Genomic DNA, 27740 nt, shown 5'->3' with positions numbered 1-27740 from the left:
CTATAATAGCAGTCTTTTCTGTTATAAGATATGTGACAAAAACAGCCTCCTGGGCAAAGTTTTTAAAGTTAGAATACTAAAAGGAAGTAGTTCTATTTAACAGAAAAGACGCTGACTTTGAAATAAAGTCATAGGTTCACCATTTATTAACTGGGTGATTTTCTAACACTGTCATACAAAAAAATAAACTTACATCTCTACCTTGTATCAAAATAAAAGTAGTAGGGGAAAATACAGATGGATAATGTATTCTTCAGTAAATAACATCTTCTAAGTGTCAATACTCTCATGGATTAAATTGTGTCTCCCAAAAAAGATATGCCTGAGTCTTACCACAAGGTACCTGTAAATTGTTATCTTATTTGAAAATAGGATCTTTGCAGACTTAATTAAGGGTCTTGAGATGAGATCATTTTGGATTTAGGATGAGCCTTAAACCCAATGAGCAGTGTACAGTTAACCCTTGAACAATATTAGTTGGAACTGCCCAGGTCAACTTATATATGGAGTTTTTCAATAATATACAGTTGGCCCTTCATATCCCTGGGTTTCATTCACATCCCTGGATTCAACCAACTACAGATTGAAAACAGAATTTTTGATCTCCGGGTGGGAACCGTGGATGCAAAGGGCCGACTGTATGAATTGTGAGGTGTCATCTTATATAAGGGACTCGAGCACCTGTGGATTTTGGTATCAAGGCAGGTCTGGAACCAACTGCCTGCAGATAGCAAAGGATGTAGTTAAGCTTTAGGTGAGTCAAAAGTTATACGTGGGTTCCTGACTGCATGTGGGATAGGAGAGGGTTTGACACCCCAACCTCCACACTGTTCAAGGGTCAACTGTACTTATAAGGAGAGGAAAACTTGAGAGAGACAAAGAGCGACAGAGGAAAAAGCCACGTGAAGATGAAAGTAGTCATTGGATCAATACTGCCACAGCTAAGGAAAACCAAGTCAAAACCTTGGATTCAGAATCGTGGCCTCTAAAACTGTGAAAAATAAAAATTTGTTGTTTTCAGCTAGCAAAAATGTTGATGATTTGTACCAGCAGCCCCAGAAAACTAATACAAACACTAAAACCTAAAATGCATAAGGATCAGCAAAGGCAAGACCACATGAAGATACACAGGAAGAAGAGCCACCCAGAAGCAAGAAAAGCGTAAGGAGAAAGGAAACCAAGATGGCGGCATAGGTAAACACCAGAAATCACTGCCTCCCACAAAAACTTCAAAAATACAACAAAAAGACAAAACAGACATCATCCAGAACTACCGGAAGGCTGGCTGAGTGGAAATTCTACAACTAGAAGGAAAGCGAAAAGCACACTGAGACTCAGAGGAGCTGCGGAGGTAAAGTGCAGAGGTACGGAGGCTCGAGCAGAAAGGGGCTGACACCTGAGGACGCGGCTGTCTTTTTGAATCGGGAGGGAGTCACAAGCCCCCGACTGCTCTGAACTCCGGTTCCGGGAAGTCTCTGGGGACCCAGGACTCATACAGGGAGAAACTGGACTGTTTGGCAGCGGGCAGAACTTGGAACTTGAGGGCGGCTTTCCCTCAGAGGTGCTTGCAGCGATTATCGGGACACTGAGACGCAGGGCCCCTTAGGGCAGGGCTGAGGATCAGCCATAGCTGCTTGCTCCACCCTGTTGATCCCCTGAGACGCCGACCCACCCAGGCTGCAGCAGAGACTTTTGCCTATGAATGCCCTGGCCCTTTGCAATCTGATAATTACCTAACAAACTGCAGCTGGGCCAAACAGACCCAGCATTTCCAAGAGACGACCCAAGGCCCCACAGCAGCTTGCATTGCTTCACATCTGGGCCTCATCTGGGCACCTCCAAACCCCAAAAAAGGAAGGGGAATATGCAGATCTCTTCGTAGCTCCTGCTGGGTAGCCTCAGGCAGAAGCTAAATTAGCACCTCCTTAAATCCAAGAGCCAGTGTACCCAGTGGTCAGAGTGGGACCATCCAGATTACAACTCCTCAGATCCATAAGGGACACACTCAGGGGGCAGACTCAGTGAGCACCAAAGCCTCACTGAAGCAAGTCTTGCCCCAGAAGGGTGTCTTCAGCACAGAAGTTCCCCCACTGCAAACAGAGCTGATTCTCACAGCCAATTGGCCTGGAGGTCAATTCCTCCCAGTGATACCTACAACAATCAAGGCTTAACTACAACAAGACTGTGCACAAAGCCCACAAAGGGGTGCACCAAGAGTGTCCACCTCAGGTCATTGGGGAGGCTGAGCCACTGGGCCCTATAGGACACCCAGCACACAAAGCCACTCTACCAACACAGGGAAGCATAACAAATGCGGAGACAAAGAAACAGGTCACAAATGAAAGAAATGGAGGAAAGCAAATGACTGGATATAGAGTTCAAAACCACGGTTATAAGGTTTTTCAAGAATTTTCTGGAAATCACCAATAAATTTAGTGAGACCCTGGAGGATATGAAAAAAGACCAACTAGAAATTAAGCATACACTGACTGAAATAAAGAATAACATACAGAGATCCAACAGCAGACAAGAGGATCGCAAGAATCAAGTCAAAGATTTGAAACACGAAGAAACAAAAAATACCCAACCAGAAAAAAGAAAAGAAGAATCCAAAAATATGAAGATAGTGTAAGGAGTCTCTGGGACAACTTCAACCGTCCCAACATCTGAATTATAGGGGTGCCAGAAGAAGAGAGAGGGCAAGATACTGAAAACCTATTTGAAGAAATAATGACAGAAAACTTCCCCTACCTGGTGAAAGAAATAGACTTACAAGTCCAGGAAGCACAGAGAACCCCAATCAAAAGGAATCCAAAGAGGACCACACCAAGACACATCATAAATAAAATGCCAAGAGCAAAAGACAAAGAGAGAATCTTAAAAGCGGCGAGAGAAAAAAAGTCAGTTACCTACAAGGGCGTACCCATACGACTGTCAGCTGATTTCTCAACAGAAACCATGCAGGCCAGAAGGGAATGGCAAGAAATATTCAAAGCGATGAATAGCAAGAGCCTACAACCAAGATTACTTTATCCAGCAAAGCTATCATTCAGAATTGAAGGTCAGATAAAGAGCTTCACAGATAAGAAAAAGCTAAAGGAGTTCATCACCACCAAACCAGGATTATATGAAATGCTGAAAGGTATTCTTTAAGAAGAGGAAGAAGTAAAAGGTAAAGATAAAAATTATGAACAGCAAATACATATCTATCAACAAGTGAATCTAAAAATCAAGTGAATAAAAAATCTGATGAACAGAGTAAACTGGTGAATATAATAGAACCAGGGGCATGGAAAGGGAGTGGACTGACAATTCTTGGGGGGAAAAGGGTGTGGGGGTGCAGGAAGAGACTGGACAAAAATCGTACACCTATGGATGAGGACAGTGGGAGGGGTAAAGGCAGAGGGAGGGGCGGGAACTGGGTGGAGGAGAGCTATGGGGAAAAAAAGAGGAACAACTGTAATAATCTGAACAATAAAGATTTAATTTAAAAAAAAAGCGTTGCCCTAACTGGTTTGGCTCAGTGAAAAGAGCATCGGCCTGCGGACTGAAAGGTCCCGGGTTCGATTCCGGCCAAGGGCATGTACCTTGGTTGCAGGCACATCTCTAGTAGGAGGTGTGCAAGAGGCAGCTGATCGATGTTTCTCTCTCATGGATGTTTCTAACTCTCTATCCCTCTCCCTTCCTCTCTGTAAAATATCAATAAAATATATTAAAAAAAAAAAAAAAAAAAAAGCGTAAGGGAAAACCAATCCTGTCAAAACCTTGATCTTGGACTTCTCCAGAACCATAATAAAAATAAATTTGTTGTTTGAGCCAAATAAATGAATAAAATGCATAAGGATCAAAATATCTCCTTAATATAGAACAGTTTATGAAAACAAGTTAAAATATGGCTTCAAAAAAAACAAAGACAAATAGAAAAAAAGACAAAGGAGACAAATGCCATTTAAAACTAGGTAACTGTGCCCTGCCATCATGGCTCAGTGGTTGAGCATCGACCTAAGAACCTGGAGGACACGGTTCGATTCCCGGTCAGGGCACACGCCTGGGTGGTGGGCTAGATCCCCAGTGTGGGGTATGCAAGAGGCAGCCAATCAACAGATTCTCTCTCATCATTGGTGATTCTCCCTCTCCCTTCCTCTCTGAAATAATAAAAATATATTTTAAAACTAGATAACTGTTTTTCATATATAACATTAGCACAGATTAAAAAGAACCAGAATGTGGGTATCTAGCTCTCTCCTCAATAAACTGACTTAAAACAATCTTGAGCCCTAACTGGTTTGGCTCAGTGGATAGATAGAGCATCGGCCTGTGGACTCAAGGGTCCCGGGTTCGATTCCGGTCAAGGGCAAGTACCTTAGTTGCGGGCACATCCCCAGTGGGGAGTGTGCAGGAGGCAGCTGATCGATGTTTCTCTCTCATTGATGTTTCTAACTCTCTATCCCTCTCCCTTCCTCTCCATAAAAAAATCAATAAAGCCGAACCGGTTTGGCTCAGTGGATAGAGCGTCGGCCTGTGGACTGAGGGGTCCCGGGTTCAATTCCGGTCAAGGGCATGTGCCTTGGTTGCGGACACATCCCCAGTAGGGGTTGTGCAAGAGGCAGCTGATCAATCTCTCTCATCAATGTTTCTAACTTTCTATCCCTCTCCCTTCTTCTCTGTAAAAAAAATCAATAAAATATATTTTAAAAAAATCAATAAAATATATTTTAAAAAACTAAAAAAAAAAAAATCTTGAATATAGAATGTAGTCAAGTGATTACAGCCCACCTTCTCCCAAAATCACTGCACTCTTTTAATGAAATGCACTTGAACCCTTTATGTGCTTGGTTGAGGATCCAATTGGGCGAAGCTACCACCTATGGGATTATGACTGAACACCACCCAGGCAGAATGATAGGGTAGCGGCATGGGCTTCGGATAGCCACTCACTCTCCCCAAACCCAAGGAGCCATTGGTGGGAAAACTGGTGCTCAACCATGTGTAGATGACTGCTTCTGGGATGGGGTTTTCGCTCTTGTTGTGATCTTTTAAAGGTCAGCCCAAGACAAAGGGTTTGTTGAAAAAATAAATAACAAAAAAGAGGAATGCAGTTTCTCTGACAGATTTTTAAGCCTAAACACAAAATAGATCTTTGTTTACACTTTGAAAGTTTAACTCTCAGGAAAACTTAAGAATTAGGAAATGTAAGAAAGAAAAAAATAAAAACAATCCACACATTCCTTAGGAGGTGGGGTTTCAAGAGGAGATAATGATAGTACAGTTGACACTTGGGAAGTTAGGGGCACTGAGCCTCACTTAGTCAAAAATCCCCATATAACTACTGACTCCCCCAAAACTTAACTACAGTCTTTTGATATCCACAGGTGACTGGATCTAGGTTCCAAGACCCCTGTGGATTCCCAAATCCACGGATGCTAAAGTCCCTTATATAAAATGGCATACAACAATGCATACAGTCAGCCCTCTGCATCCACAAATTCCCAACCAAAGATTGAAAATGCCGTTTTCAATCCAAGATTGGTTAAATCTGCGAATGCAAAACCCTGGGATACAGAGGCCAAATGTATATTTATTGAAAACAATCTGCACATAAGAGGACCCACAAAGTTCAAACTTGTGCTGTTCAAGGATCAACTGTATTGGAAAGTCCCATCTGACTGGAGTCTAAGGAAAACAATCAGGTAACAAAGCACTCGGGACAATGGCGGAGCTGGGAGAGGCCGACGAAGCGGAACTGCAGTGCCTACTGGCGGCCCAGCAGCGGAAGGCACAGTTCACCACACAGGTGCGGGACAGGGACCAGGGTAAAGAGAAACGAGGCTAGAGTACAGGTCCCAGGCACCCGCGGTGAGGTCACCGATGTCCCTGCTACACCCAGTTCCCTCGCTAAAGAAACAGGTCGTGGCACCTCTGCTGCTGGTGCACCACTTCATGGAGCTACGTTGGGATCAATGTGTGGAGAAGCCAGGGAACCGCCTAGACCAGTGGTTGGCAAACTCATTAGTCAACAGAGCCAAATATCAACAGCACAACGATTGAAATTTCTTTTGAGAGCCAAATTTTTTAAACTTAAACTATATAGGTAGGTACATTGTTGTTAACTTAATTAGGGTACTCCTAAGGCTTAGGAAGAGCCACACTCAAGGGGCCAAAGAGCCGCATGTGGCTCGTGACCCACAGTTTGCCGACCACGGGCCTAGACTCTCGTACTGAAAATTGTCTCTGTAGCTCTGTGGACCGCTTCATTGTCACTATTCTCGCCATCACCAGTCATTTTGCCCAGAATGTACAGAAAGGAGGGCAGTAGGCCATTCCCTAGAAGAATGACAGAAGAAGCAAAGGGCTTGTTATTAAGCAGATTGAAGGGCCAGTAAGGGAAAGTTGTCAACCCACTGTCAGGTCAACTTCAGGCTATTACTAAGCCTGTTGGTGCTAAAAAGTAACAGATCAAAAATTCAAAGTGAGAAGTCTCTCTCCTTGAGTTGGACTTGCCCGCCTGGCTCCCCAAACATTTCCAAATTATCTCGTGTCTTTTTCTCTCATTTGTTGTGCGGCTCCTCTTTCAGATACCGAACCCTACTCCATGCAGGACGTGGAAGGAAACTCACTCAACAGGCATATGCCGGGGTTATGGGCTTGATCCCCAGTGAGGGGCGTGAGGAGGCAGCCAATCAGTGATTCTCTCTCATCGATGTTTCTATCTCTCCCTCTCCCTTCCTCTCTGAAATCAATAAAAATATTTTAATAAATAAATAAATTCAAAGTGAAATTTATTTATTTAGAATTCAGAAACTCCACACTGTATCACAACAATTATTCAATAAGTGTGAATTCGAGAGAGAAAAAAGCACTCCAGAGAAAGGGAAGTATGCTCTCCAAAAAATGGAAAGATAGCATCCTTCATAGACTCTAACCAATGATTTTAACATCTGCCATTATCATATGTACCATATGATTTCACTTACATGTGGAATCTAAAGAACAAAATAAATGAACAAACAAAACAGAAATAGACTCACAGATACAGAGAACATTTTGACAAGTTGCCAGAGTGGAGAAGGGTTGGGAGGCTGGGTAAAAAAGGTAAGGGATTAAGGAACATAAATTTGTAGTTACAAAACAGTCACAGGGATGTAAATTATAGCATAGGGGCCCAGCTGGCGTGGCTCAGTGGTTGAGCATCAACATGCCAGGGTTGGGGGCTCGATCCCTAGTGTGGGGTGTGCAGGAGGCAGCCAATCAATGATTCTCTCATCATTGATGTTTCTCTCTCTGCCTCTCCCTACCTTTCTGAAATCAATAAAAATATATTTAAATAAATAAATAAATAATAAAGTATAGCATAGGGAATATAGCCAATAATATTGTAATAAGTATATGTGATGCCAGATGGGTACTAGATTTACAGGGGCGATCACTCATAAGTTATAAAAATGACTAAGCAATGGGTTGTAGACCTGAAACTAATATAATATTGTACATCAACCATAATTGAAAAATAAAAATAAATAAAAATGCTATCAGAAAAGACTTTGTTATCATAGAACATTTAAAGAAAATGCAAATAAACTTACTCTGTCACAATGTAGAACAATACCCTTTGAACTTTCTGCCCCTTCTTTCTTTTTTTCAATTCTCAAGGTGTTAGAGGAAAATGGTAACACATCATCTACATGCCTTCTACTATTTCCATTATCTATAGAATTACCTAAAATATAAGAAAAATAATGAAGTAATGTCAAAGTTTCAGTAATTTAATGTAATAACTGTTTTTGATGTTCAAATTATTTTATGTAAACCTAATACTTAGCTTTCATATAACAAATATAGCAATTTGCATGAGAGAGAAAATAACCAACAGTATGAGGCAACAGTAAGTGTGCCAAAGTGCTACCATACAGAGAATTCATTTCTAATTCTCAAGCATCTGAATAGAGCACAATCATTTGTAATCTATAACCTACAGTATCCCCAATAATACCAGTGTCCTCTGGCATTATTAGAAGCTCTTTTGAGCATGATCCCTCTTGGGAGCATGCCCACGCCTTTCCCTTTCTCCTTTCCAGGTGAGTTATCTATGCCTTACTCTCTCCTGAGTTCCAAGAGCTCTTCTCCTGCCTCTGTAAATTGTTTCCTGAGCCTACGCAGCCCAGCTGGCTCACGTCTATACCTCTGTACCTTTCTAAATAAACTCCCTCTTTTAATTTTTTTTTTTTTTTAAAAAAAGCTCTTTTGAAAAGTTTCAGACTTTCAAGATTTGGGGGGATACAAGGATTAATACATATTAAGTCATACCAAAGAAATGAGGGGATTTTTTGCAAAAAAATTAAAGTCAAAGAGAATTTAAAAACAAAGGAATGATATCAATACTTACTGGTCCCAGGGAGACAAACATGGCCTTGTTCAGACTCTCTGTGGGTTGTTTCAGAATTTCCTGAAGAGTGTGAGCCATGGGAAATCAGAGAGCTGTTATTTTCTGACTGAGATTTACAGTTTAAATTACCGTTTCCATTTGCCTGTTGAAAGAGTATCTTAGCTTTATGAATTTTTAAAATTAAAAACAAACATTTTGAGGGATAAAATATGGGGAGCAGACAATGTCTTCTTCATAGAAGGATGCCAAGGTAGTTGTAAAATGTAAAAATTGTTTCTGAGAGGCCTCAGCAATGATACTAAATCCAGTTCATAAAAGGCTGTTCAGGAATCAGAATGTTCACATGACCTTGATGTATCATCCCAGAGGACTTACTGATAACAAATGGGTAGGAGATATCTGGCTGACACATTAACCTAGATAATCAGACACAGCATCACTAATGGGACAGACTTATATGTCCCCTGAGTGATGCAATGAGACGTACACATCACCCACGTTTAATCTTAATCTATTCATGAGAAAAATGTTTAACCTGAATTCTTGCCAAATGTTTAATGTAACCAGAAGGGGGGAAATTAGGTCATTTTACAAAACAAGTTGGGGTATATACACATTGACTATACTGTACTATTCTTTTAATTTTCTGTGTGATGGAAAGAGGAAGCAGGAATGGTGTTTCTCATCGGTTTATATTGAGGAAAAATAGCATTCCAAGAAAACCAAAAGCTTAAGTTTTATGTTAGTATCCAATGAGACCAGTAATAATTTTCTAATGTCAAATTCCTGAAAAAACATAATAATTGGAACATACCAGACTGAGATCACCTATAGGCAACCTAAAATCTTTTTCTGGAAGTTCCTGTCCTTCTAGGTCTTCATATATCATTCCTGGAATTGCCAGTTGCTCAAAATAAGCCTCCAAATGATCATCATAAAACTCTTCATCGTCAATATCATCATCTATTAGTAAATGGAGGAAAAATAGAACAGGCTTTAAAGTAGCGAATGAACTATAATTTAACCAAAAAGGTTGATAAGACATATAAATCAATGATGATTTTAATATTCAACAAGGAAAAACTTATCATTTCTGTCTATAAATTATTATGAGGATTCCAATATAACTAAATATTTAACTTTCTTTGATAGGACAGCACAGAAATAAATCCTGGCATAAACCATATGTTAGGGTATAATAAATGTGGCATTAAAGATCAGTTGGGAAAAGGGCAAATAATTCAGAAAATGTTATGGCAAATGAGTAACTATCAAAAAAGGATTGCCAAACCGGTTTGGCTCAGTGGATAGAGCGTAGGCCTGCAGACTGAAGGGTCCCAGGTTCGATTCCGGTCAAGGGCATGTACCTGGGTTGCAGGCACATCCCCAGTAGGGAGCGTGCAGGAGGCAGCTGGTCGATGTTTCTCTCTCGTCGATGTTTCTAACTCTCTGCCCCTCCCCCTTCCTCTCTGTAAAGAATCAATAAAATATACTAAAAAAAAAAAAAAAGGATGGATAAGCCCATCATAAAAGTAAAAATAAATTCTAGATGAATAATAATTAAGTGTGAAACTTCAAACAATATCTGATCTTGAGAAAGAAGGAATTAAGGGAAAATAATGTAACAAAATTGAACCCTAATAGGCATGATTAAAAATATTCAACCTCTACCAAAAGCAGAAGTTGCAAATAAACAAATAAACAAACACTGGGGCAGTGTTTTTGTTTGTTTGTCTTTGCAATGGTTTTTTTTTTTTAATACATTTTATTGATTTTTTACAGAGAGGAAGGGAGAGGGATAGAGAGTTAGAAACATCGATGAGAGAGAAACATCGATCAGCTGCCTCCTGCACACTCCCCACTGGGGATGTGCCCGCAACCAAGGTAAATGCCCTTGACCGGAATCAAACCTGGGACCCTCGAGTCCGCAGGCTGACGCTCTATCCACTGAGCCAAACCAGTCAGGGCTGCAATGGTTTTTTAATGTTTCAACAACCAGCCCAGCAGGGGCAAGAATGGTTCTGTAAGTTATCACTGCCTTTTCAAGAGGATAATTTTGCAATCAACATTAAGAGCCTTAAAAGTACTCATAACCTTTGACTTAGTTATTCTACCTCTAAGAATCTAGCATACTCAAAGAAAGTTCTATATAAATTCAGAACAACTCCTTATCCATAATTCCACCATCCAAAAGTATCTAAAAACTTTAGCAGCAAAACTTGTCCTGAATTTAGTTTCTACTTATCCCACTCAATCCATCAGCCTGGCCTTCAAAGCCATGAATAATTTGATCCCTGCCTCCTTTTCTGGATTACTCTCCAATTCAGATTCCTACAAGTGCTGTAAATGTGCCACACAAAACTACTGGCTATTCCCAAACATTGGCTATTACCTCCCCCCCCCCCCCCCATCACCACCACCACAGGATCTTCTGAAGTTATTCCCACTTCCTGAAATGTACTTCTCTTCCCATGTCTTCGTTAAGGCCTATCACAGGCCTTTGCAAGAAGGAGGAAAAACTGTGTCCTTTCAGTAAAGCTTCACTGATAGCTTCTTCAATCAGAATTAATTTGTCACCCTCCCATGATTCTTGCACAATTTGTACTGAGGAACATATAATATACATAATACAGTTGGATGTTTAGCTATGCAACTCTTCTCTTATCCGGCAGGTCTTTCAGAAAGCAGAGGCCAAATATTTCATGGTTCCCCCAATTTCTTAACATACTGCTTTATACTGAAGTGGAACCTAGGGTTACTACTTAGTACCCTTATGATACTAACTCAGGGATAAGCACAATCATATCAGGATTGATACATAGAAATGCTTCAAAAGTCCATCATTTAACAGAAGGAGCCATTTGAGTGCTTGAAGATAGGAAGAAAGGAGAAAGCAAAGAAACAAAAATCTGGCATAGGAACAACTGCAACCAAGAAGCAGAAAGACACAGAATGTCAACGTAAGGGCTAGGAAATCACAAATTACATTACAGTACCAGAAGAGTCATCCATGCTTGTCAGTGACATAAGTTTTTCATTTTCTATTAAACTAGTATGGCTTAGGTCACTGTTTGAATTCTTCCCTTCAAAATGTCTTCCAGCATCAGGAACAACAATCTATAAGAAATAAAATGCATGTAAGAGAAGCACACTCACAGCTTTGAAGACCATAGTACAAGGCTGCAAAAAGGATCACCAATGTGCTCAGTATCTATGATTCACAATTTAGGCCATGAAGGCCTAGTTGTTTTATATCCGTAGTAACTTTCTTCCTACCTTGATGCCACCTCCCTTCCCGACCCATCCAATAAGACATCCTTAAAATTTAATATTTCAAAATGTGCACATGCTTGAAAGACCTAGAAATATAGTTGGTATACTAATATACAATTGAATTTGAGCAAAACAGGCTTGCGATAGAAGTGAAAATAATAGCAAAATGGCTCAGCAACCTACAATGGAAAAATCGATTTCTCTGCTCCTCAACCCAGGAACCAAGTAACCCTAAGGACACTGAGGCCCAGAATAAAATGTAACGTTTTCTTCTAAGTGTTGATTTTATTTCACAGTCATATTATATATCAAGCAATACCACCTTAAGAATTAGCTTGCAAAATGCACATTAATTTTTAAGATGAAATGCATGGGCTCTCAATGCAACTGCACACTTGTAGAGGGCAGCACAGCCTTATTATTCTCATAAAGATCTAAGGCACCAAGGACTACTGTTGTGGAATTTAAGTTCCGTGTGTTGAAATTTTTTATAATAAAAATTAGAGAAAAACCTGTATGAGGAAGAACAATATGTAAAACACCTCTGCCTTTTTGGTCATGGATGCTACAGAGAACTCGATCCGTTCTGCCATCCGTGGGGTCTTACATAAGGGCCAACTGAACTAGAGAGATGCTGGAAAACTTCCTTATTTTGCTAAGGTGGTGTAGTTCTTACAGTTTAGATGATGAGATCTATCAAAACATATTTCTTTCACTGCCCTGGATACCAGGACAGGCAAAGCCAAAACAAAAGTCAAATGCAGTAGTAGCTCCCTCTGGTCCAGGTTTTTAAATAGACTTATTTTCCTCCTGCTATCACTTTTTCATTTTCTTTTTATTAAATATCTCATGTTTCTATACTTGTTTTCCTGTTTTCAAGTTTTATGGTCCCCTTCTTATCATCAATGATATCTAATGTTTTTAGGAAATCAATTCTTCAACCATCCTAAGAAAATAAATTACATATTGAAGGGAAAAGGTATATTCTCTCTTCTCAGAAACCATTGCTTCTAAATGTCCAAAGAAATCTGCTTTCTGATTCAATTTCAATTTGACAACATCTGAACTTCCTACAAAAAGCAGCTCTCACACTTGGAAGCGATCAGTGATTACACACAGGAAGTAGGCTTATGGAGCAGGAGTCAACAAACACTTTCTGTAAAGGGCCAGATAGTAAATATTTCAGGTTTTGCTAGCAAAGTCTCTGTCACAACTTCTGACCTCAGCTGTCGTAGCCATAGACAATACCGAAACAAATGAGCATGGCTGAGTTCCAATAGAACTTTTACACAAACAGGCAGCAGATGGGATTTGGACAATGAGTTACAGTTTGCCAACCCCTGGCAGAGGGAAATTACTCTTACTTTTTTTTTAATTCTTTATTGTTTAAAGTATTATATATAGTACTACATGTCTCCTTTTTCCCCCCACTGACCTCACTCAATAACTCTTACTTTAAGCCCTTTTGTAATCATTTTATAAAAAGTATCTTAAAAATTCTTATGAAAGTAAAACAAAAATTCCATCTCCGTTTTATAAGTTTTAAAAGTACTTAGTTTACGTTTTGTAAACAAGTCTCATAAATACGAGACTATAGGCTTAAAATCCAACCTCACTGTTTATGTTGAACGTAAACTGCTTATCTGCTTAACACCCCTTCCTTTGAGGAGCCCACATCTTTTTCCTTCATATGTTCCCGGTATGGTTGTCAGTCACATTCTTCTATCTGTGTATGTATGACGCACACGTACACACATACACAAACACACTAAAGTGAACATAAGGTTCACCTCATAAATCAGACCGTTTTATCTCAACCCCCCCCTCGGCTCATCAACCTACAAAGGGGAAGATATATGACCCAAGTGAGCTCATTAGAATAGCCCTCTCTTTTTTTTTTTTTAATTTACCCCACAGAAAGATCATGCTCTTCTTTTGTTATCACAAATGTAAAGAGTACAGGCCTGAGTCACCTACACATGAAGATAGTGTCCCTCTCATTAAACGAATTATTGAGTATGTGTGAACAATGTGGCAGGCACACAGGATACACTAAACAAAACAAAGAGAAAGCCTTACCCTGAGGGAGCCAACATTCTAGAGGGAACCAGCACAGAATGAAGGAGAGCAGAGGGGCAGCCAGTCCATATGACACAAGGAGCCCAGGAATAGACAGCCCCGAGTCTAGCACTACTTCAACTTCCCAGTTACTTAAAGCAGTACCTTGGATTTTTGCTCTTTACAAGTAGAAGACTTCTATTATTAGTACTACTTAGCACTTATATATGTGAAATAGGAACTTACTCCGGATGTTAAAAACAAACATAAAAAAGATTACCTTGTTCTCATTATTCATCCATGATCGTAAACAAACATCAATAGGTGAGTCTATTTAAGAAAACAAAACAAAACAAAAACTGAGAGGTCAAGTTATTTTATCAACCAAATATCCAATAATATTTAAAGATAGAAAATTAATCAACTGAACACTTTTTCCTTTAAGTAGAACACAGCACTTTTTTAAAATCCTCACCCAAGGATATTTTTGCCATTTATTTTTCAGACAGAATGGAAGGGAGGGGAGGAGGGAAAGAAAGAGAGAGAAGAGAGAGAGAAAAGAGAGAGAGAGAGAGAGAGAGAGAGAGAGAGAGAGAGACATTGAGACATCGACTGGTTGCCTCCCACATATGCCATGACTGGGGCCACAAATCAAACCCAAACCGAAGTATGTGCCCTTGACCTGGAATCAAACCTTTCACCCTTGGGTCCACAGGCCAATGCTCTAACTAACCTCTGAGAAAACCAGCCAGGGCAGAACACAGTACGTTTAAATGATGCCCTGGAACCCATCAATTAAGTTTTAAAAAAACAACTATTAAAATGGAAGGGTAAAAAAATTATTCACATGCCCCAAACACTTCAATATGAATCTAATAAACCTTTAAAGCTAGCTTCTGCTTTACAGAGGATCTTGGGAAGAGAGGAAAATGACACCCTGGGTAAGCAAACAGAATCCAAATACTGAGGCAATCTACACGGGGACTGCAACAGCCTATCTCAACAAGGCACTGATTTAAAAGACACACCAAATGGACCATGACATAATATAACCTTCCTTGAACTCAAATTCAAGCAACTGAGATAATTAGTAAATTGAATATGGACTACATACCATATGGTAATAAAATAATTAAGTTTTTTAGTGGTCTTTAATAGCACTGTGGTTATCCAAGAAAATGTCCATAATTTCAGAGATACACACTGAAATATCCTATGTAATAAAAACATAATGTGCAAATTGACTGAACGGTGGAAGGACTGGTCAGCGGGGGACGGGGCTGGAAAGCAGGTGGCACCAGACCCGCCAAGGCGCATGCCAGCGAGCAGAGGGAGGGGACAGCAATGGGGGGAGAGGCGGCGGTGACCAGCAGCAGGTGGATGGGGGCTGGCACCATCCCCTGATCGCCCACCCAGTCGCTTCCCACAGAGGGAGGCCACCAGCGGTGGTGGCACAATGGGGGGCGGGGCCGGCCACTGGCCACCTGCACCATCCCGACAAGCCTGCCAGTCACCTCCCGCAGAGGGAGGCCAGACTGTGGCTTAGGCCCTGCTTCCTGGAGGGATCGGGCCTAAGCCATCAGTTGGACATCCCCTGAGGGCTCCAGGACTGCAAGAGGGTGCAGAACAGGCTGAGGGACCTCCCTGAGTGCATGAATTTTTGTGCACCAGGCCTCTAGTGTAGGAATAAAATGTCTGGAATTTTTAAATAACAGGAAAAAAAAGTAATAAAATACAGAAGAGCTGAAGCAAGTATGACAAAATTTTATACTAAATGAAACTGTGGGATAGGTATATGGGGAGTTTTTAACTGACAGAAAATTTGTAGATCATAAAATCACCCTCTAAAAGTGTCAAATTCAGTGGTTTTTAGTATATTCACAAGGTTGTACAACCATATTCACTCTAGTTCCAAAAGAGTGTCATTGCTCCTGAAAAAAAACACTGTACCCATTAGCAGTCACTCCCCTTTCTCCCTTCCCCCCAGGCCTTAGTAACCACTAATCTACATCCTATCAATTTGCCTTTTATGTATCTATAGATTTACCTATGGATCAATAGAATTATACAACATATGGCCCTTTGTGTATGTCTTCTTCACTTAACATAGTGTTTCCAAGGTTCGTCCATATTACAGCACTTATCAATACTTCACTCCTTTTGATGACTGAATACTACTCCATTGTATGGATATACACTACATTTTGTTTATACATTCATCAGTTGATGGAAGTTTAAGTTGTTTCCATGTTTTGGCTATTGTGACTAATGCTGCTATGAAGATTCATGTTAAAGGTTTTGTATGGACATGTATTTTCATTTCTCTTCGGGATACCCTTAGGACTAGACTTGCTGAATCACATGGCAACACTATACTTAACATCTGAAAAGCTGTCCAACTATTTTCACAGCAGCCGTACCATTTTACAGCCCTACCTGCAATAGAGGAGGATTTCAATATCTCCAAATCCTCATCAACACTTGCTATTTTCCATCTTTTTTATTACAGCTATTCTTGTAGGTGTGAAGTGGTATCTCGTGATTTTGATTTGCTTGTCTCTGATGACTAAAGATTTGAGCGTCTTTTCATGTTTATAGGCCATATGTACAACTTCTTTAGAGAACTGTTTATTGAAATCCTTTGCCCATTTACACAGTATCGGGTTGTCTTTTTACTGAGTTGTAAGACTTCATATATATTGAATGCTAGTCCTTTATATAAGATTTTCATATATTTTCTCCCAAATTATAATTGTCTTTTCACTGTCCTGATAAAATCTTTTGAAGCACAAAATTTTTCAATTTTTATAAAGTCCAATTTATCTCTTTTTTTCTTATATTGCTTGTGAGTGTGAGGAGTTAAGACTATTCTACTCATATATATATTTGACATTTTTCATTCAGAGAAATACAAACATTCCTTCAATTTTTTAATGGAAACATATAAGTGCATTTAATTCATCAATCTTATAATATGGCTCAAGCAAGGCCTTTTGAGTACTGAATCACAGTTTGGAGTTACAAGATATCTTTGCTACATAAGCTTGTATATAGTTTTCAATTTCTTGTCTTTATTTTTTTTAATCCTCACCAAAAGATATTTTTCCATTGATTTTTAGGGAGAGTGGAAAAGAGATGGAAACACAGAGAAATATCAATGTAAGAGAAATACATTGATTGGTTGCTTCCTGCATGTGCCTCGACCTGGCCCCGGCTGGGAAGGAGCCTGCAACCGAGGTATGTGCCCGTGATCAGAATCGAACCTGGGACCCTTCAGTCTGAAGGCCGACGTTCCATTCACTGAGCCAAACCGGCTAGGGCTCAATTTCTCATCTTTATTTCTTTGAAAAAAAGAATGTAGAGTACTTAAAAGCAATCTGACAGCAAAAACCTGTAAATTTATTTATTTATTTTACAATTTTCATCACATTTTTGTAGTTTCTTTCCCAAATCTAATTTAAAGCAATTTTTAATAGGTTTCCAAAGTGCTCAGCCCTGGCCAGGTGGTTCAGTTGGTTGGAGCATCATCCCGTACACCAAAAAGGTTGCAGGTTCAATCCCCAGTCAGGGTGCATACGGGGGCAACCAATCAATGTTTCTCTCTCACATCGATGCTTCTCTCTCTCTCTCTCTCTCTCTTCCCCTCCCCCCTCTCTAAAATCAATAAAAACATATCCTCGGGTGAGGCTTAAAAATAATAAATATAGCCCGGCTTACGTAGCTCAGTGGTTGAGCATCGACCTATGAACCAGGAGGTCATGGTTCGATTCCCGGGTTGCGGGTTCGATCCCCATTGTGGGGTGTGCAGAAGACAGCCGATCGATGATTCTCTCTGATCATTGATGTTTCTATCTCTTTCTCCCTCTCTTTTCCTCTCTGAAATCAATAAAAATATTAAATAATAATAATAATAAATATATATTAAAACAAAAGTCAGGTTCCCTTTATTAAAAAAGTGTTCAACTTGATTTTCTTAGAAAAATTAATTTTAGAATTAATAATACTTATAAAAATAAGTTTAGGAACAAAAAGGACTATTAATAAGAATATAAATTAATTGGGGAGAAATGTAAAAGGTGAATTAGAAACAGCCTCGTTGTCGTGAACATAACGTGCACTGTGACTATCAGACAGCATGATTTCCGCAGCAAAGATTTCAGCTTAATCCGCCAAGACAATTAAAAGATTAAGAGGCCTTTTCCTATATAGGATTATAGACATATTAATAGGCAAATGTCAAACCAAAGCATTTCCGGTTGAAAGTATCATAGTGTAGGATAAAATACCAGTCCATGGAGGGGGCTAAATGGAGGGGGGAGAATGGAGGACATCTGTAATACTGCCAACAATTTAAAAATAAATAAATAAATACCGGTCCAAAGACAGAGAAATGAGAAAAGACAAGGAAATATATACATTAGTAATTTCTTATACTTCAGTACCTTGTACTTGGTCCAGTGGTAAAATCTTTACACAAGGATCTTGCCTGTGAAAGGATTCTGCAGTGTTAGCCTCCTCCTCTTCAGTTTTTGCTCGATTGTTGGGGAAAGCTGACTCTTTGAGGACAGCATCTGACAAATGTTGACTTTCTATATGGCTCTTTCTCCTAGAAACAGAAATTTTTTTTACTAGGGAACGGAATAATGATGAAATGTTAGTTACCTTGGATAAATCTATAAAATATCCATTAATCAGTTATGTATTTTGTCTTTCAAAAAGAAAAGGTAAATACCGTGAAAAGAAACATTTCTGGGACCAACCAGAAACTACAACTAGAAACATTATGTGTATTACTGGGGACTGTATCATCATTTTGGGTCCAGTGATGGACAGTCTACTAAAATCAAATACATTACCATACTGCTACTATGCTTCTCAGGTGATAAAATGAGGGGGGTTTTCTTTCCCAAATAATTATCTCTGAACCTATCATATCTAGAGAAAAAGTCAGCTTTCTAAAAACAAGACAGTCTTAAAGGATACTGGTATATTTGCCAAATAGCTGATTTTCTGAATTATTGAATGTTTTAAAAGTGTTCTGTTAGTCCCTGCCACTGTTCTGATCCCCATCTTTGTACCTACCTCTGTTGTTTAATGTATGAATGAAAATGTTTTTCCTTAAAGGTAGTTTTCCTCCCAATCTACCGCAAAAGCTCTTGGGTCTGTGCAGCTCACTCAGCCCTTTCACCAGCAGGAGAGTAGGGATGGAACTGCAAGAAGCAGCCTCTTTCAGAGGTTCCCAACATGGGGCACACACCCCATAGGGGGGCAATTTGATTTTTAAGGGGGGCAATTCGAGAATGAGTTATTAACAGTGAATTTTTTGCATTTCTTATGGTCCTGGGGGCCTTATATACAGTATATACATTGTGACATATTTCAGTTCTCTATTATGTCTTGAAACTTTATTTGCCATTTTTTCATATCACTTCATATTATTTTTTTTAACAATTTCTTAGTAGTTTCTTCCTCAGTACTTCAACTGTCTTTTCATTCTTTTATTTTTCTCTTTCATGGATGCCATGTTCTCTGCAAGCCTGTTTAGACCAAGTTAATGGCATTTTAGGCTTCCTCCACGTGAATAAGAGTTCACTTTTTGAATAATAAGAATTATATGTCACAGGGGGGGCATAAGGATTTTAGAGATGCTTAGGTGGGGCATGGCCAAAAAGAGGTTGGGAACCACTGCTCTAAATGCAACAAATTTATCATTTGACTAACTAATATCTAGGGCAGGAGTGGGCAACCCCTGGCACGTGTGCCAAACATGGCACACCAGTAACTTTTGCTGGCACACGAAACCCTCTCTTATAATCTTCCATTTACAATTTTTTTATTAATATCAACTTTTTTCTTTTTCAGATAAATTCAGTGTAGGTGCATCTTAGATAAATAAGTAATTTTACATAACAAGTTATCTTAAAGACCACAGACATGGATTGACGAGAGAGGGGAAGAGCAATTTCTATGCCTCTGCCTTAACTCTCCCTGCCTTCCTAGATCCGACATGTGTTTTGGTTTCATCCACATACACTTGTGAATCTTTGTTCTCAGTGATGAATTTTGTTAAGTGTCGTAATAGGAGTAGCCTGACGGACGAAAGGAGTAGCTTGTGCATATCTCTGAAGGTCACGAAATATAAACCTGATGTAAAATCTCTGTCATCAGTGATGCAGCAGCAAAAGTCCCACTGATAATATCAAACGGAGTCATAAAATTTTCTGTCGGACTATCGGTGTACATGTATACATTAAAAAATAAATGTATTTTTCATCATCATATGCTGTGTTTTTGTCGCTCGAATGAATTTTATTATTTCTTCAAGGTTCTTCACATACGTACACCTTAAGAGATATCAAGTAGGCATAACATGTTCTCAAAAAATTAGGGTTGGCACGCAGAAGAATTTTGAGTCAGAGAGTTTATTTTGGCACCACTCACAAAAAGGTTGCCCACCCCTGATCTAGGGCCAGGCTTGAATCTGCCAGAATAAATGAAGAGAAAATAGCCCTTCCATATATTCCAAATTCTAACCCTTTGTTCCTATAGCAACTACCAACTCTAATTTACTTCCTAGTTTCTCCACCTCTTTAATGGGGCTGCTTCCAATCTTGACTGCCAACAGTCTAGTCTCAACACAGGAGCCAGAGTGAGCGTTTTAAAACATAATTCACATGGAAACCTCTAATGGTTTTCCGTCTCAAAATCAAAGTGCTTGCTTACCCACTCTAGCCTCCTTCCTGCCCTTTGAACACACTGGGTATGCTCCTACCTTAGTGGCTTTATGCTAGTTGCAACCTCTACCTGAAATCCTCTTCCTCCTGATATCCATATGGCTAACCCCCTCCTTCAAATCTCTGCTCATATCCTAACCTCTTAAATGAGACTCACACTGACCGCTCCCTTCAGCCTTCCTAATAACCCTCCTTATCATGTTCTAATTTTTTTTCTACCATTTTTCCTTCTAACATACTATAAAATCAGCATATTTCTATGTTTCTTTTTGTTTGTCTGTTTTGTTCACTGGTATTTCCTAAATACCTAGAGAAGTACCTGACACATAACAGGCACTCAGTCAAAAATACACATTGAATGGATGACTATACAGAAAGTTAACAACTTTGATATCTAGAAAGTGCTTATATCAAAACAGTATCAAAAGGCAATTCACAACAAAAATAAAAATAATCAATAAACATTAAAGTATGTTCAATCCAGTCTGGCTGGCATGACACAGTGGTTGAGCGTTGACCTATGAACCAGGAGATCACGGTTCAATTCCCGGTCAAGGCACGTGCCTGGGTTGTGGCGCGATCCCCAGTGTGAGGCATGCAGGAGGCAACCGATCAATGATTCTCTCTCATCACTGATATTTCTAACTCCCTCTCCCTTCCTCTCTGAAATCAATAAAAATACATTTCAAAATAAATAAATAAATAATGTTCAATCTATAATTATAAATTCAAACAGAAAACTTTTAGACTGCCTATAATATCACCATCAATAGATATCTACCATTTATATTTTGATGTATAGACTTCCATAATTTTCTCTATGCATTTGTCATGTGTATAAATTCTTTTGCTTCTAAAATCAAAGATTAAAAACAGTACTACCAAATACTGGAGACAGCTCAGAGAAGTAGGAAGTCTCACTTATCTTCTAGTGGGAGTGTAAACTGATACAAATCTTCTAACAAACAATGTGGTAATTTCTAACAGTCTTTAAAATTAAATACTTAATTCACTAATTTCAATCCTAGGAATTTATCTTAATAAAATAACTTGTGAGGTATGAAAAATGTATGTATAAATAAGAAGTTCATTAAATTTAGAACAGCAAAACTCCAATAACTTAAATGCCTAACATGGTATAGTCATTAACATGATGACACAAATCTATATTATAATTGAAAGATAATCACAATGTATTAATTTCTATAAGGTTATAAACAGTATGTACAGTTTAATCCTATTTTGTAAAAACAAAATATATATACAATATGTGCATAAAAAATAGTCTAAAATAAAAAAATTTTTAAATAGAAAATAAAATAAAAAAGAAAATAGTCTGGCCCTAACTAATTTTGCTCAGTGGATTGAAGGGTCTGCAGACTGAAGGGTCCTGGGTTCAATTCCAGTCAAGGGCACATACCTCAGTTGCAGGCTCCTCCCAGGCCTAAGCCCTGGTCAAGGCTCATGCAGGAGGCAACCAATCAATGTGTTTCTCTCACATTGACATTTCTGTCTGTCTTTCCTTCTCTCTTCCATTCTCTCTTAAAAAATCAATGGAAAAATATCCTCAGGTAAGGATTAAAAAAAAAAAGAGCCCTAGCTGGTCTTGCTCAGTGGATAGAGCGTTGGCCTACGGACCAAAGGGTCCCAGGTTCGATTCCAGTCAAGAGCACGTACCTTGGTTGCAGGCTCCTCAGCCCTGGCCCTGGTTGGAGGCAACCAATCGATGTGTTTCTCTCACATCGATGTTTCTGTCTTTCCCCCCTCTTCCATTCTCTCTAAAAAAATCAATGGAAAAATATCCTCGGGTGAGGATTAACAACAACAAAAAGAAAGAAAAGAAAGAAAAGAAAGAAAAGAAAGAAAAGAAAGAAAAGAAAGAAAGAAAGAAAGAAAGAAAGAAAGAAAGAAAGAAAGAAAGAAAGAAAGAGAGAAAGAAAGAAAATAGTCTGTAAGACTATAAATAAAAATTACAAATGACTATTCTCAGTTAGTGGGATTTCATACTTTATTGTCTTCCTTATAATTCTCTGTATTTCCTTTTTTCAATGAGCATATATTACTATTGGAATCAGAAAGTGTTTTAAAAGACTTAATGTTTGTGATTAATTTAAAAAAAGATTCACACGAGAAGAATGTGAGACACAATCACATCTTCATTTTGCACAAGACTGAGACTCACTTTTAATACAGTGAAAGCAACATGGAGGCACAAACTTACTCATCATCATCATCCTGGAAACTAAGCTGTAACTTCTCTCTTGGTTCAGCTTCACTCTGGCTACCAGGAGATGACTCAGATGGAACTGAAGACCTCTCTTCTACTAAATAAGATGCCTGGATATCAGAACACCTACACACAAAAATGCCTATTTTTAATTGTTAAAAATTAAATTATGCACATTTAAAATTCATCGTGACATAGGCCAGCATGATTGTGAAACCAACCAGGGAGTAAAACAAATAGAGCCCCAGTGTTGTAAACCATCATCCTATGTGTAAAGCACTGAAATGGCTCAGCAATGGAGCGTGTATGTATTACACAACAGTCACAGAAATCTTAAAGAGATTTTACAGGGTTAATGCAATCCCTTCATTCAAAGGTAAAGATGATGCTCTTAACCAAATGTTAGGTTATGAGGAAGGAAAAGTGGTTAGATATTTAAGCATGAGCCAACTTTATACATAATACAAGATGGACAAACTGTACACATCATATTTAGAGATATAACTCAAATTACCAGCCACCACTGAGGCTGAACTAACACAAAGCCAAAACACTATGGACAGAAAAATAAACAGACCAAAGGTCGCTGGTACTCAATCCCAAACCTACCCACTGCCACTGATAGGGCAATGGAATAGGGCAAGAGACAGTAAGTTTTATCTTGTTCCATATTAATTTTACATATATGTGGCCATTTACCTCAGATATAGCAAAAGCTCAAACTTGGCTGAGAAATTTTACAGAAGTATCAGTATATTGTAGGCTTTATAGGTCTAAAAAAAAAATCATCTGTTCCATTCTTACCTATTATCAGTGCTGGATCTATTTCTAGCAAGTGTTGAAACAGCAACAGGCAAGCCAAGATTTGAAGAAAGTGTTACATTTTCCAAAATCCCACTATTACCAAGTAATGAATTGGTTAAAAAGCTCGGAAATGACTCTTCAGTTATACCTCGAAAATCTTCCATCTCCCTGCAACAATAAAAGTTTCTATAAATCAAATATTACTATAAAACTTTTTTGAATGATTAAGCGTGCAGGTTTCAAATCTTAGAAAACTGATAAATCTTAAGAAATCTTAAGAAAAATCCACCTGGCTGGCATGGCTCAGTGGTTGAATGTTGACCTAGGTTGCAGGCTCGATCCCAGGTGTGGGTTGTGCAGGAGGGAGCCAATCAATGATTGTCTCTCATCATTGATGTTTTTATCTCTCTCTCCCCCTCTCTCTTCCTCTCTAAAATCAATAAAACTTTATTTTTTTAAATCTTATTTTTGGAACGGACTAAAAAGGGAAGTCTTCAGAAGTAAATTCTCAGAATACTTTGCTACTTTATAGCAAATTATTGCCTTAGCCGGTTTGGCTCAGTGGATAGAGCATCAGCCTGCGGACTGAACGGTCCCAGATTTGAATCCAATCAAGGGCACATGAGTGGGTTGTGGGCTCGATCCCCAATGGGGGGCATACAGGAGGCAGCCAATCAATGATTCTCTCTCATCATTGATGTTTCTATCTCTCTCTCCCTCTCCCTTCCTCTCTGAAATCAATAAAAAAAAAATACATTAAAAAAAAATCAAACTCTTATAATTAACATAATAATGAGATACAACACAGCTTAACGTATTCTTGGATTGCTATAGCAAAATATATGAATTACCGCAAACTAATCCAGTAAAGAAGCAAAGAAGGGACAACACTGCTGGCATAGACCGATAATTTTAGGATATAGTTAAAAGTTTACTAGTTGGGTACCCATTCTAACATGGAATAAAAAAAAAAAACAGCAAACTCTAAAATCTAGCTTCTGATTTCAGAGATTACCATTAAAAAGTGAGACCACATTAGAATGTAAGCCCCCTGAGGGCAGAATAGACCCTCAATAAATTTGTTAAATGAATGTTTTCAAACTATGTCAATACACAGGAAATTTATCACCAATTATCATATAAGTATCCTCCTCTCAGATCATGCCCCAGCATTTTCCTCTGTTGGATATTTCTATTTCCTCTTCTTGATTTATATAAACATGTTCAAAATTCTTCCGTCCTTTATTTACACTTCCTGCCACTAACTCTCACCTTCCTTTCACAACTAAGAGTTTTAGGAAAATCATAAAGTACTACTTCTACATCTCTTTCTCTTATGTTAGGGATACCCAGGATTCTGATCTCAGATTTTATGTCATGCAATGTATATCTAACACATTAGGAATCTCAACCTCAAATGCCTTCAGGCATAAATACTGTCAGATAATAGAACCCTAAGAACTGAGCTCAAATGGAAATTACAGGCCCCTCACAAACCCATTTAAATTTAATAAAAACACTATTGCCAAACAAAACATATCTACTGGTGGAGTCCATACCTAAGGGCAAAACATGCCCATAACCCACCTTTAAACATTCTACATCTTCTTGTCTTTGCTACTACCACCCCGCCCTGCGGAAAAGCCTCCTAACCAGTCTATATGCTTCTATTGTTGCCACCCTACGAGTAATTTCCCACTCAGGAATCAAAAGAAACATTAAATATAAATCATGACCACATTCCTACTGAAAATGTCAGTGGCCACCTTATTTCCTATCCCACTGGGCTCACTCACCATACACTGGCTTTTCTGTTCCTATAAAACCCAAGCCCATCCCTACCCTGGAGCCTACAAGACTCTTCCAGATCTCTGGACAGCTAGGCCTTCTTCCGGACATTCACCTCAATCTGAATGTCACCTTATCATTAAGTCAAATGTAGCCCCACAGTCTATCACAATCATTTTAATTTCTTCCTGCACTTATCATTATCTATTTGTTTTTATATTTGTCTGTCTTCTCCCGCTAAAAAGATTGCTCCTTAAGAGCAGGGACCCTGCCTAACTATCACTCTTTCCTAACACCTATAACAAAGAATTTATTTATTTAAATTCTTTATTGTTTAAATAAAGTATTACATAAGTCTCCACATAGTAGATACTCAAATATTTGTGAAATGAATAAATGATTGACAGTAGGTGGTCCATCTCTGGCTTTAGTTTCTTGAGGACATGTCTATCTTGTTCACCCATACAGTCCCAGTACCTAGTACACTGGTGGGTATGAGTTGAAAAAAGTAATCTATATTCTTTAGTTATCCCTACTATTGAAGAAACTGAGGCGAAGAAAAGGAATTAAGAGACTTTACCAGCCCTGGTTGGTTTGGCTCGGTGGATAGAACATCAGCCTGTGGACTGAAGGGTCGAGTCAGGGGGACATGCCTGGGTTGCGGGCTCGATCCCCAGTAGGGGGCATGCAGGAGGCAGCCGATCAATGATTCTCTCTCATCATTGATGTTTCTCTCTCTCTTTCCCTCTCCTTTCCTCTCTGAAATCAATAAAAATAAAAATATTAAAGAAATTTTTTTAAAAAGAGAGACTTTTCCAGTCCACACAGTATAAGTGGGAGCAGAGGATTCACACCCAGGCAAGTCTGGCTCCAGAGTATTCTTTCTTCTGAACTAATACCATCTCCCTCATCTTTAAATCACCTCAGCCCAGACCTCTATCCTAAAATCTACACTCATGTTACCAAAGGCTATTTGATAACTACCTTACCTCAATGCCTCCCAAGTAGTGCAAAACCAACAAATATAAAATCCACTACCTCTTCCCCACCCACTCTTCCCGTTACCCTTAATTTTGACATATGTTATCCATATCCTCTTGCTATACAAGTCAGACAGAAACCTGGGACTATCTGATCCTTCTTGCTCTCTCAATTAGTTACCAAATTCTAAAATATATCTCCGGAGCTGAGGCCCATTTCTATATTCCCAACGCCTGTGGCCCATCACTTTTTATTTATTTAAATTCTTTATTGTTTAAATAAAGTATTACATAAGTCTCCTTTTTCCCCCATTGACCTCTCCCTGGCCGCCCCCACCCCCTGTCTGTGTCCATTGGTTATGTTCATATGCATGCATACAAGTCCTTTGCTTGATCTCTTACCCCCGCCCATCACTTTTTAATCTAAATGTTACTACATGAGTCTTCCAAATAGCCTCCCAGGTCTAATCTTTTAATTACTACATTATTCTTTTACAGATATATAAACCACATTAAAATACATACCAAGCTCTTTAAAGATTATTCCCATGAGGAGTCAAGTCAAAGAAAACTTAGATATTAAGCAAAGATCATTCGTGCAACCATCATTATCAAACACAAATCATGAAAGACACTCTCATGGGCATCGGCAATGCAAAAACAAATAAGGCAGTTCTCAGGCTGCAGACAGTTCCTACCAATTATGATACAGTGTTAAGTGCTTGGATGGAGCTTTGCTAGTGGTGCAAGGGTAACACAACCCAGCGGAAGATTCCTAATCTAACAGCTAGTCTCTTGTTTCCAGAAAGGATTATACTTGTTTTACACCAGCCGTGGACATACCAGATTCCTAAAGCTTTCCTAGAAGGGAAAATTCCCTAACTTCCCTCTGCATTGCATTCCCATCCCTCCTCCATCACCTAAAGTGAAGACAATATCATGTTATCTTTAAACTAAGTAGCCATCTTTGCTATTTCCTTAAAACGGTGACCTCAAAATTTGCACTTCAGTTAACACTTAATTACTTTAATCACACTTCTGGATATACAAAATATCACTTACTGTACTCGTTAATTAGAGGGCTACATATACAATTAAACACACTGAAAGGTACACACTGTGGGAAAAAGACAAAGTTCCGCCATATTCATCATTTAGTCTTGGCATTTAAGGTATATCTTATAATGAGACATTTAGTATATTACTTTTCAAAGCTTACCGCAAACTTTTCCCACAAAACTGAAATCGGAGAAAAGGGTGATCCTGGAGCAGTAAAAACTGCAGTCGAATAACCGCAAAATGGTAACAGCAAATGGAAATATTGTCATAAAAACAGCTGTCCTCCAAACGACTTCCTCGAAAAGGACCTCATGTTTTACTGAACAGTCTGAAATTAAGAGAAAGCAAAAGTAGAGTGATATTAAACATTGTCTTATTTCACATGTTTGGGTTTTTATTTTTTTGTTTTTTTTTTTTCATTAAGAAATCAGATA

The 27740-nt window shown here is 38.8% G+C and overlaps 1 protein-coding gene across 4 annotated transcripts in view; it reads right to left on the bottom strand.

The window, feature by feature from the left end:
* CEP192 (centrosomal protein 192) overlaps window positions 1-27631 on the bottom strand; it is a 112853-nt gene extending 85222 nt beyond the window's left edge. For all 4 annotated transcript variants that reach the window (XM_059706704.1, XM_059706705.1, XM_059706706.1 and 1 more), the window contains exons 1-9: window positions 27467-27631; window positions 23480-23647; window positions 22670-22801; window positions 18157-18320; window positions 13995-14044; window positions 11380-11500; window positions 9198-9346; window positions 8384-8525; window positions 7584-7717 (exon numbers count right to left, since the gene is read on the bottom strand). In XM_059706704.1, the coding sequence (XP_059562687.1) occupies window positions 7584-7717; window positions 8384-8525; window positions 9198-9346; window positions 11380-11500; window positions 13995-14044; window positions 18157-18320; window positions 22670-22801; window positions 23480-23643 (1056 nt within the window). In that variant the 5' untranslated portion in view covers window positions 23644-23647; window positions 27467-27631. The remainder of the gene's footprint in view (window positions 1-7583; window positions 7718-8383; window positions 8526-9197; window positions 9347-11379; window positions 11501-13994; window positions 14045-18156; window positions 18321-22669; window positions 22802-23479; window positions 23648-27466) is intronic.
* Between the last annotated feature and the right edge of the window lie 109 nt (window positions 27632-27740).

The sequence above is a fragment of the Myotis daubentonii genome, chromosome 8, assembly GCF_963259705.1.
Source record: "Myotis daubentonii chromosome 8, mMyoDau2.1, whole genome shotgun sequence".
Classification (NCBI taxonomy): Eukaryota; Metazoa; Chordata; class Mammalia; order Chiroptera; family Vespertilionidae; genus Myotis; species Myotis daubentonii.
This window is presented reverse-complemented; position numbering and strand designations above follow the sequence as displayed.